At 41.1% G+C, this 12,163-nt stretch overlaps 1 protein-coding gene across 1 annotated transcript in view; it reads right to left on the bottom strand.

Moving 5' to 3' along the window:
* The window catches only part of LOC109261700 (probable cation-transporting ATPase 13A4), a gene marked incomplete at its 5' end in the record, with an annotated part of 56,828 nt that overhangs the window by 20,048 nt on the left and 24,617 nt on the right, over nucleotides 1–12,163 (bottom strand). Inside the window, 7 exons of the mRNA XM_053908662.1 lie at nucleotides 3,500–3,572; nucleotides 5,086–5,182; nucleotides 7,540–7,649; nucleotides 8,039–8,081; nucleotides 9,548–9,627; nucleotides 10,836–10,958; nucleotides 11,786–11,946. Of these exons, the coding sequence (XP_053764637.1) occupies nucleotides 3,500–3,572; nucleotides 5,086–5,182; nucleotides 7,540–7,649; nucleotides 8,039–8,081; nucleotides 9,548–9,627; nucleotides 10,836–10,958; nucleotides 11,786–11,946 (687 nt within the window). The remainder of the gene's footprint in view (nucleotides 1–3,499; nucleotides 3,573–5,085; nucleotides 5,183–7,539; nucleotides 7,650–8,038; nucleotides 8,082–9,547; nucleotides 9,628–10,835; nucleotides 10,959–11,785; nucleotides 11,947–12,163) is intronic.

The raw sequence follows: 12,163 nt of genomic DNA, 5'->3' as shown, positions 1-12,163 counted from the left end.
CCTGAATGTGAGACAGGAAACCATCAAAACCTTAGAGGAGAAAGCAGGAAAAGACCTCTCTGACCTCAGCCGTAGCAATCTCTTACTCGGCACATCCCCAAAGGCAAGGGAATTAAAAGCAAAAGTGAATTACTGAGACCTTATGAAGATAAAAAGCTTCTGCACAGCAAAGGAAACAACCAACAAAACTAAAAGGCAACCAACGGAATGGGAAAAGATATTTGCAAATGACACATCGGACAAAGGGCTAGTATCCAAAATCTATAAAGAGCTCATCAAACTCCACACCCGAAAAACAAATAACCCAGTGAAGAAATGGGCAGAAAACATGAATAGACACTTCTCTAAAGAAGACATCCGGATGGCCAACAGGCACATGAAAAGATGTTCAACGTCGCTCCTTATCAGGGAAAAACAAATCAAAACCACACTCAGATACCACCTCACGCCAGAGTGGCCAAAATGAAGAAATCAGGAGACTATAGATGCTGGAGAGGATGTGGAGAAACAGGAACCCTCTTGCACTGTTGGTGGGAATGCAAATTGGTGCAGCCGCTCTGGAAAGCAGTGTGGAGGTTCCTCAGAAAATTAAAAATAGACCTACCCTATGACCCAACAATAGCACTGTTAGGAATTTATCCAAGGGATACAGGAGTACTGATGCATAGGGGCACCTGTACCCCAATGTTTATAGTGGCACTCTCAACAATAGCCAAATTATGGAAAGAGCCTAAATGTCCATCAACTGATGAATGGATAAAGAAATTGTGGTTTATATACACAATGGAATACTACGTGGCAATGAAAAAAAATGAAATATGGCCTTTTGTAGCAACGTGGATGGAACTGGAGAGTGTGATGCTAAGTGAAATAAGCCATACAGAGAAAGACAGATACCATATGGTTTCACTCTTATGTGGATCCTGAGAAACATAACAGAAACCCATGGGGGAGGGGAAGGGAAAAAAAAAAAAAAACAGGTTAGAGTGGGAGAGAGCCAAAGCATTAGAGACTGTTAAAAACTGAGAACAAACTGAGGGTTGATGGGGGGGGGGGATGGAGGGCAGGGTGGGTGATGGGTATTGAGGAGGGCACCTTTTGGGATGAGCACTGGGTGTTGTATGGAAACCAATATGACAATAAAAAAAAAAACAACAACAAAAAAACAATATTATTTGGAACTTAAAGGATATACTTTAAACAAAATTTAAATATTTGAACTTAAAATCCAGTCATAAAAGACATTTGATTTCATTGTTCTTTGTTACTCTTTGTAATAGCAAAATATTAGAGAAAACCAAAACATCCATCAGTAGGACAGTAGTTAAAAAATATGGTGTTTTCATATACTGATATGATGCAGCTATTTAAAATAATTAGGTAAATCTGTACATCTGTTATAAAAAGATCTCCAAGATAAACTTTTCAACAGTGTGCATAGCATACTATCCTGCGTATAAAAATAAAACTGTGTGTTTGTATGTGCAAAAAAAAAAAAAATAAATAAATAAATAAAACTCATTTATCTGGAACATTTTGTATGAATTCTTGAATAAACCTTGGGAACTAAAAAAAAAAAAAAAAAAGCACAATTGTGTGATAGAGAAAAATTGGCTTGGTGACTACTTAAAGTGAACTTCCTGAGGTGGTGACATTTGAGCTAAGATCTGAATAAGAAAAAACCAAAGCCATATAAAGATGGAAAGGGAGAGTGTTTTAGGCAAAGCAAAGAGCAAAAACAAAGGTACTGTGGTGATCACAAGCTTGACAACGCTCAAGTGACAAGAAGACCCTGGTGCCTGGGATAAGAATGTAACAATGTGGTTGTAAGTGAAGCAGAAGCAGGCAGGGGCTAGAGCATTTTAAGCAAGTAGGCGGCAATAAAATTTACTTTTCAAAATTAACACTCTTACTGCTCTTTGAAAGGTAAATGGGGAGGAGGGGAAGCAAGATGAGTTGTGAGGCTGTTGTGGGAATCCGCAAGGGAGGTGACACGGCTCTGTGTCAGGGGGTACAGAGCTTCGGAAAGCAGAGCCAACAGGAGCTCCATCCAAAGGGATGTGAAGGATAAAGAAAAGAGAAACCAAGGATGGCTCCAGGTCTTTGAACAACCAGGTTGTTTTACCAGAATGCAAGGAAAGGGAATTTTTTTCCCTTTCACTGATGTGTTCTAAGTGCCTATTATGGTAAGTAGTACAAATTAGGCACTCAATAAGTAGCTAATAATTTTGTTGAATACCAGATCTGGTAGAAGATAAGAAAATATATTTATATGCTGATCCAGCAGACCAAAGTTGATGACCGTGAAGAAGGAGATTATAACAGAAACAAAATCCCCAAGAAGGTAGGAAGAGGTAGGATTAAACGTATAAGTGGAGCTGTTGGCATTTATATGTAACAGAGAGGAAAGCAGAGAATATGGTGGATGGTGGGGAGTGGATGGGTTGGGGTGAAAGCCTACAGCAGGGAAATTGGGAAGACAATTCATGTTAATCAAGAGGTGGAAATGGGAGTGGCCTAATGGCAAGATTATCTTTAATCTTCATTCAAAATCCCCAAAGGCTAGGATTTAAAGATCTAAAACAGGGGCACTGGGATGACTCAGTCGATTAAGTGTCCAACTCTAGATTTCAACTCAGGTCATGATCTCACAGTTCATGAGATTGAGCCCTGTCAGCATTGACAGCATGGAGCCTGCTTGGGATCCTCTCTCTCCCTCTCTGTTCCTTCCCTACTTGCTCTCTCTCTCTCTCTCAAAGCAAATAAATAAACTAAAAAAAAAAAAAAAAAAAAAAGATCTAAAGCATAAAAGCTATCCAGCCTCTATAAACTGGGCATATATTAACTATAATTACACCTGAAAGCATACTGAAGACAGCATTCCTGATTTTCAAAGTGCACTTGAGAAACTGAACAAGAAGACCATGGGAGAAGGGAAGGGGGAAACGATAGTTACAAACAGAGAGGAAGGGAGGCAAACCACAAGAGACTCTTAAATACAGAGAACAAACTGAGGGTAGTGGGGGGAAGGAGTGGTGGACAGAGGGGAAAATGGGTGATGGGCATTGAGGAGGGTACTTGCTAGGATGAGCACTGGGTGTTGTATGTAAGCAATGAACCACAGGAATCTACCCCAAAACCAAGAGCACATTGCACACACTGTATGTTAGCCAAATTGACAATAAATTATATTTAAAAAAAATGAAAAGCAATAAATTATCCCAAAATATAAACAAACAATCAAATAAATAGATAAATAAGTTTAATGACCATTATGGAAGCCCCGTATTTTGTGGAAAACAGAAAAATAACTAGCCAGCTTTTCCATGGCTAATACTTTTATTTCAATCCAAGACTCACAAATGGGGCTCTTATTTCCTTTTTCCCTCTCTGAATGGACCTTTGGGCGTAAGTCCCATATCCCTGAGGCTGCAACTGGTGTCCCTCCTAGTGGACCAGCCCTTCTGGAAGAGCCAAGAAAGTTTCAAAAATGTCTTACTTGTTACACCAATAAGAGTTGTGATGGCCAGATCCTGGAACAGAAACTGGTAATTTGAAAGGCTGTTTGTCTCCTGAAAAGAAAAAGGAAAGCAGGTCAAAAATGTTGTGACCCTCTGGATGAAGTCTGACATCAGTTGCATTCATTTTTGTTCCTGCAACATGGGATTTTACAAGAAGAAGGTGTGGCCAGGGTCCTGTTTGTGTTGGTAGAAGTACCAAAGATAAGGCTGTGAAACCCCCTCCAACCAGGAGGCCACCTTTGTGTGCTTTCTAGGCTGGGTCCTTTGTACATCAACATCCTCCTGTTGAGGGAGATGTCTTACTCTACTAGATCCATCTCTGATCTCTTTTCTACCTGCTAGCAGAAAGTCAGGGTTTGGTCTGGAACAACAGGACAGTGAGTTCCCAGTAGTAACAAGAGACAAATGTGTGGTGATCTTACCCAAATTTTACCAGTGGAAAAAGAATAATTGAACCCACTATTTGCAGTCTTGGGTGTTATTAGCAAGTCCTGATAAGGCATCCTTGATATTCTTGGGGAAAAAAAGGTTAAGATCTTACTGATTTCAAGTAACTTGCTTCCTTGCCCCCCTTTTAGTGGAAAGGAGATCAAGATGACCCAAGTTCAACTCTAGTTTGTAGCATGAGTTGTTGGGATTCCAAAATAGGACCAAATTTCTGTGCACAGCCTCTCCTTCTCCATCTCATTCATTGTGAGCGGGAAAAGACATAAGCAATCTGAAAATAACAAAACTGAAACCTTCAGCCCAGAAGCAAGAGGGCAGGACATAGAGATGAATCTAACGAATCATCAGTAGGCTGCTTATACTCGCTCATGAGAGTCGATTGCAAAGTTTTCAGGGATTATTTTTTTGAACTGGCTGTTAAACACAGCCATTATAGAACCTGAAATTATACAAATCTACCATTAAATACATTATGCTAAAACAAAGCTAATAAATACCCCCAATCCAGCACTTCCTAATCCTTTTCCTACATTGTGCTGTTATCTATGTTCTTTAAGATATTTACAAGTCTTCTAACTCTGGGGTGCAAGTACTACATAATGACATGCCATGTGCACATCTCTTCCCAACTCCATGCTCAGTGACGTCAGGCAGGCAGCTCGAAACCAGCCATGGTGGGCATATTTACACCACGGAAATCAGCAAACATGAATAACCAGGGCTTGCTGTCCCAGGGAGAGCGGCTCTGAAACATTTACCAGCTCCCCAGTCCTAGATCATCTCGCTACTGAATGGTACGCTCGGGTAGAGTCACACTGGAACAGAGAAGATGGAGACCTCGTCCAAGCAGCCAGAAGCAACCGCGAGAAAGTGCTATGCCTTGATCTTCAGCTACTACTACACACAAAATGTCTCTGTCAGAGAGTCAGAGAATTGACACCTTCAGCTTCTCCTGTGTGCATCTATTTCTGATTTACTTTCACCATAAAGGTAGTTTCAGAGGGGCCCTTGGTCCTCCAAGCTCCCCCACGTGCACTCTTCCTCAAGAGGCATGCAGGTTGGGAGGATGCAACTCCTTGTTTCAGTTCTAACCAGGAGCTCGGGTCACCAGTCATACCCAGTAGAGCAGCAGAACACCAACATACTGGATCATGCTGTACAGAGCCATGTACTTGAACATGCAAAATGAGGTAACGAGAGCGGCACGTCCTTCCCTGTGTAAGCAAAGAAAGGACAGAGTAAGGAGATGGAAAGAAAGGTCAGTGCCTCTGCTGTTCAGCTGAGCTTAGGAGAAACACTCCAAAGCCTGATTATTCAACAGTTTGTCTGACAGACTGGATAGCCTCGAGCCAGAGCGAGCTGCCTGTCAGTATGCTAAACGACTAGACTTTCAGGAAAGACCAATTCCCGGCCCAGCCCCCCAGCCTTGGTCCAGTTCGAGAGCCCAGAGTGCATGGTAGCCTCGTGCTCTCTTTGGGCATCATGTCAGAGCGGAGTCAGAGGACCTGGGGATGCGTCCTAGAGCTCGTACCTACTCACAAGTGTAATTTGGAAGGTCATTTCCTTCTGTCAGTCACAGTTTCTTCATCTGTAAACTAAGGAATTTAAATAAGATTGCAGGCTTGGGGGCTATTTTCATGAAGGTGTTTCATTTCATTCAAATCATTTGGCCATCCCCGCTTTTTCTAAAACTGCACTGAAACAGTGTCTATGCTCAAATACATCATATATCGAATTTAAATAGACTGAAAACAACGAACGTGTTTGTTTCCGTTACTGTTGGTGGACTTTGAGTAAATGGTATATATTTAAAGCATAAAATAGATTATTTATGAGATGCCACTTTTATCACTTTCATTGGAAAGAAACGAGTTTAAATTTGCTTCTGGTCATAATGTTTTCCTGGGATTCCAAAGCCTGATTTCAGAGTGGGCTTTTCCCTGTACTGGGGCTCAGCTGCTGTCATTTGCTCTACCAGAAGGTAGTTTCTCGTCATCTCTCACCTCCTTAGAAAGGGTTTTCGCATGCCACACACCTGCAGCAGCCAATTCCACCCCCCCCAGCCGCCTTCTTACTTTTCCCATTACCCTGATTTATCTGTGTATGTGTTTATTGCCTGACTTCTCCACCAGAATAAAGCTTTATGAGGTCAAGGAATGTGTGATTTACTTGCTTCTGGGTCTCCAGGGTCTCCACCAGTTCCTGGCACTAAGTGCCTGCTCTATAAATATTTGTCAAATACACACATAAATTTTTAAAAATTTGGGAGGAGCCAGCAAAATCATCATTTTAATATGGTGGGAATAGTATGACATTTGTAGAGAAAACATTTAAATACCATCAGTTCTAACATAATTTCTAATCCTATATGGCTGTGTGAGCTTGGGAACCTCAGTTAAGTTCTCTAAACCTCCATTTCTTTATTTGTAAAAGGAAATAGTGACCACTCCGACATCTCCAGGCTGTTTGGAAGTATAAGATAATGGGTATTAAAGCACTTCACAAGCTGTAAATACATGCTAGTTATAATCACCCAAAGCAGCCACAGTGCTAACCATTTCTATCATCCCAATAAAATACAGCAGAAGTACATCTTCTGGGAGGTACAGATAAAGCACCAAGGGAGATTTTAGTAGAAGCAGCAAAGATGAGTTAATATTTTGAAAACTGGGGATGGGAAGGATATTCCAAAGAAGCATAAAGAGGCAAGAGGAAAAGAGGGCAATCGGGGAAAGGAAAGTTTGTCTCTACCCCCCATTATAAAGCACCTATGGAGATATATGTAAAAATAACAATAATAAGATCAACACTTTCAAAGCAGTTACAAGTTCCAGATTCCAGGGGTGCCTGGGTGACTCAGTGGGTTAAGCATCTGACTCTTGATTTAAGCTCAGGTCATGATCTCACAGTTTGTGAGTTCAAGCCATGAGTCAGGCTCCGTTTTGCTCATGGAGGCTGCTTGGGATTCTCTCTCTCCCCCTCTCTCTGCCCCTCTCCTACTTCTGCCCCCTCCCCTGCTCATGCTCTCTCTCTCTCTCTCTCTCTCTCTCTCTCAAAATAAATAAACAAACTTTAAAATTAAAAAAAAAGTTCCAGATTCCAATTTTCTAAAGATAACCTATTGAGTGGTTTTCATTATGCCACTACTCTCCCACAGTTATTATTTTTTTTTAATTTTTTTTACATTTATTTATTTTTGGTAGACAGAGAGAGATAGAACACAAGTGAGAGAGGGGCAGAGAGAGAGGGAGACACAGAATGCGAAGCAGGCTCCAGGTTCTGAGCTGTCAGCCCAGAGCCCGATGCGGGGCTCGAACTCATAGATCGCGAGATCATGACCTGAGCCCAAGTCAGACGCCCAACTGACTGAGCCACCCAGGCGCCCCTCCCACAGTTATTTTTAACTGCTGGTAAGTCCACTCAGGAGTAGAATGGCTGACTGCATTGTCCTGCAAAGCACCCACCCCACCCAGGGACACAAAATTTCCGTTGTTTCCCTGGCCGAACAATGGGATCTGAACTTAAAAGTCAAGAGAGATTAAAACAGTGCTGGTGGAAAGCATCTACTTACTTGATAAGGTGAGGTACACACTCAATGTTTGGAGTTTTAGAAGTGAAAGGTGAGGCCACAGATGCCTCCTGTTCTGATAAAGAGATGCCCACGTGAGCCATTTTCAAAGCCTGAAAGCAAAGAGTCAGCTTACTCTGCTTGCACACTCACAGATGTCTCCCCTGAGGCCACACGGGAAAAGCTTGTCAAGCTAGCTACAGGATGGCCCGTGGACCCAAGCACGAGCCAGGAGGGGACCAGAATTTGTTCTGCCTATTGCATAACAAAGAGACGACACTGGGACATCTGGCCAAAGAAGTCAGTATACTGATCACTGAGTCATTGGGCGGCCTTGGTCAAAACCCTCCCAAACCCTCCACGTCAGTTCTTCCATCAAGAAGAATGGAGATAAGTGTATCCCAGGGATATTATGTCTAAAGGACTCCAGGCAAGTGCAATTAAGTGTAAGTCCTGGTGTGTCCTGGTGTGATTATGGCCCCACACACCGGCAGCTACTTACCCCGCAGTCATTGGCTCCATCACCGCACATACCTACAAAGTAACTAAAAGGGAGCCATGTCAATTGTAGGGGAAATCAAAGCAATTTTAACTGCTCATTTCTCTAATTAAAAAAAATAATAAAATGAACTTCGTTACTTAGGGGACACTCTGATTCTTTATTTTAAGGGAGTTTTCTGAAGGGTCCAGTTTGACTAAAAGTAAAGTGTGACTCTACAGCTCCCCGATGGATTAGGAAACCCCGCACACCATCCTGACTCCAAGCATTTCAGGGAGACTCTGTACTTCACTGCTTAGAAAGCAGCTTTGTTGGCTGTAAAATGGGACGTTCACAATTATATGACATAACACCATGGCACAGTGGAGAGGGCACCAGATTTGAAGCCAGATCTAGATCTTTGACCTGATCACTTGACCATTTTGGCCATTATTTTTCTCTCCTACAAAGTGTTATGAGTATTCAGTGAGATGCTGTAGGGAAAAGTGTCTTCTGATTTCTAAAACAATAAACGAAAATTACTTGGTGCTGTAAATAGTAACAGGGCAGGAAATTTGCCATTTTAGCAGTCACTCAACTAACAAATGCCCAGACTTTGAAGAAAGAAAATATATTCCTGCGTCAGGATCGCTCTTTGAGGGTGAGTGCATCCTGCTGGCTTTAATTCTTGACAAAGATTATGGATAGTGTGCTTTTTAAGGTAGGAGTGCTCTGACAGTATTTATAGGATTTGCTGTACTTGCCTTCCACACTGTCCTATGAAGGCAACTAGTTTACTATCTAGGTTTTCAACCAAGTTAAGAAGACAGGACTTTCTGAATCAAGAAGCTTGCCTAGTGACTAAATCAGGGGGGATGAAGTGGGAGTGAAAAAGATTAGGAGTCATGTCTATATGGTCCAGCACCAGAAATGAAGAAAACTTACAGGACTCCATGGGTTCTGTTAACAGGAAATAAAGGGTCTCAAATGATGGGCACGTTATTTGAACTGCCTATTCTCTAATGCAGATCCTTTGTGTTAAAAGAGAAGTATTATTCTGATTCAGGACAGAGAAGATACTTTGCCATATAAATATTTCAGTATTTTTAAGGTTATGTGAATCCCTTGCCATACGAATCTCCTTATGTCACAGCTGTGATGATAATGTATAATGTCTAAATTGTCATTGTACCTTCAGGAGCTGAACTCAAACTATCCTTCCAGGTTCATTTCTCACCACACACTTTCACGTCCCATATGTTCTAGTCCAGTGGTTCTCAACTCTGGGTGCAAAATTGACCCATTTGAGGAGCGTTGAAAAAACACTGATGTCCAAGCCCCACATGAACAACTGAATTAGAATATCTGGACAGTGGGGTCCTGGGACTGTTATTTTTTCAAAGCTCCCAGGGTGACTGTCATAGGCAGTTAGGTTCAGAACCACTGCCTTAGGGGACTTCTTGTACCTCTTACACTCTCCCTGACTGTCATGCTCCAGGCACTTCATACCACCTGAATTGGTAAAGAACCTACTCCAGTTTCTGAAATTCTTCCACCAGACTGGATTTCTGCCCAGGAGACATTCTTGCAAAGATTGTTCCATTTATCAGTATCTGTAAGGAACCCAAGAGAAACTTTATATCACGTCAGTTGGTCATACATGAGATAATTGATAATACTTAGAAGGCTGACTGGAAAATAACATCCATGAATGGCAAAACACAATTTGTTTCCAAGAAGTCTTTTTTATTTTTTATTATTTTTAAGACATTGAGACCTTGGTCATCAAGTAAGCGACCAAGGAGACCAAAAATCAGTCAAGATGACTGCTTAATAAAAATATTGGATGAAAATGATGACCTTCAGATATTTAGCTGAACTGCCATCAAGAAAGTGGTCAAAAATTCCTGAGCTTAATGGAATCTTGAACCAGTAGAGTATGAGAAATTGCAAGATATCGAGAGGTCAGCATCCTAGGGAAAGGAAAGGAGGCAACAGCTTCTCAGAAAATTGTTCAGAACGAGCAGGAAAAACAGCCTCATGATGAAATAGTGACAATTAGTGGTCTTTGATTTAACCATGCCATCTGGGCTTGACCAATTGTGGAGCTCAGCTGATATCCCAAGTCTAATTTTGGCTATGGAACATTGGTGGTTTGGAGATATAATAAATGTATACCAGCTCCATCCACCTGAGCTTTATTCTACAGAGTCTGAATTCTTCTGTTAGATCTCTGTGCTCCTTGCTGTTCTTGAAAGTAACTCAGCTTAGTCTTTAATCTTTTTGTCTTAAACAGTGCCTAAGATGATAAGCAATTGAATACAAATAATTTATCTTTGGATTACACTAGACACAACCTTTCTCTAGTTTGTCCACCTGTTATGTATATAACTTACCTGCCCCTGCTATGGGTTTATTCTTCATCAGAAAATTGTTATCTTTGACCCTTTCTTGTGTAGACTCTCTATCAAAAACCTAACAGAATTCCTTTCTTGGGCTGCTTTCCTCTATAATTGATGGATTTCCCCTTCACCGTTAGACCCCTCACCATGGCAGTATGAAGACAGCCACCCAAAAGCAATCCTTATGACTTGAGAAGCTCCTAATACTTTATTTCTCTAGATGGTGAGAAATGGGCTAATCAAATTTACTAATTTTAAACCTATCTAGAAATGAGACAACAAAATGTTTTTGCCCCTTTATGACACATTCAATAGGTATTTCTTACCTACTTAAAAGTTTGAAATTACTTAAGAACATGCTCTGTAAGTGACTTCATTGGCATCTTTACTGGGAGACTGATAACCCTCTTAGAACTTACCTTTGGGAGTAGGCTACTGAAATGTTGACTTATAACCTGAAAGGATTTTCCACTTAAGGCAAAATGGTAACTTCCCTCTCTGCCATGATCAGAGACTTCTTCCTTGATATTAATGTAATTATCCTGCAAAAGCAAAACACAAGTTATTTTAGACACTTGATAGAGTGGTAAAGGACCACAAGTATATCAGAGAGAGGCAGTGACGACTGGCCTCTCTCTTTAAGAGAGACTGGGGGTCTCTCTTTAAGAGTCACACTCCAGCACCAATTCCTCAGAGAAACACTTTGTCTTTGCTGGATCAATCTTTGCACATCACAGCCTCTAGTGAATAGGAGAATAACACTCATGTCCTGTTCTCATCCTGATTTGATCTTGGTGAGTCCCAGAGAAGAGCACATTTCACAAAATTCAAGCGTAAAATACAAAGCACTACAGCTTAACAAATCTCTCCCTGAAGTGAGAAATTACCATTTTTTTTTTCTTACAGAATTAATATTGTTCCACAAGGACACAATAGAGATAGGATACTGAATGATTGGGAATACATGGATAAAACTTTCTTTTCCCAGCCCAAAGACATAGTCTAATTTTCCAATGTGCACAGCAGTTTCTCTCCCAGGGACTAAATCTCCTTAGGACCCAGTGGGATGGTTAGCAAGCAAAAGGAGGATGAGAAATTAGATTCACAGTCCCCCTTACTACATTTTTTCTCCTATAGGGCCAACATTATTACACTTAAAATAATGGATCCTTTCCAGGACCCACAACGACACTATACATTAAAGCTCAGTAGGAACAGTATGAGAAATGGATGAGTTCTTCGAACTGCATAGGTGTTAGACATTTGGGGAAATTTGTTGACCCTAGGTCACCTCTACATCTCTGCCAGTCAAAGTTGCTCAGAAGTCAACACTATGAGCCAAGTTAGAGAAGTCTGTTTTTAGGTGTACCTGATTGCTGTGTGCAATGGACTTCTCTTCTACTAATTTCCAAGATATAGATGCTGATGAGGACCCAGTGATTTCATTCGCTTCAATCAGAATGACTTGTTGGCTTTCAGAAACCATTCCAGACTTTCTGGCCACTGTTATTGCGGTCTGAAGATTGTCACCTATAAGAAAGGAAGGGTATAGCAAGGTGAGGTTGAAAAGATAGAACCAATTCATGCAGGGCCTGGAAAACTAGGGTAAGGAGTCCAGAATTTATTTTAGGTGTGAAAAGAAATAATTTCTAAGTCTCTCTCATGCTGATTCTCCATGAATCCATGATCCCTTTCGTGATTCTTATTGCTTTTTATCTGGTTACTTCATAACCCACCAGTTTTTCCA

Source organism: Panthera pardus, unplaced genomic scaffold (genome assembly GCF_024362965.1).
Source record: "Panthera pardus isolate Hobbes unplaced genomic scaffold, ASM2436296v1 HiC_scaffold_207, whole genome shotgun sequence".
In the NCBI taxonomy this organism is placed as follows: Eukaryota; Metazoa; Chordata; class Mammalia; order Carnivora; family Felidae; genus Panthera; species Panthera pardus.
Note: the sequence above shows the minus strand (reverse complement) of the source record. Positions and strands in the feature narration are given on the sequence as shown.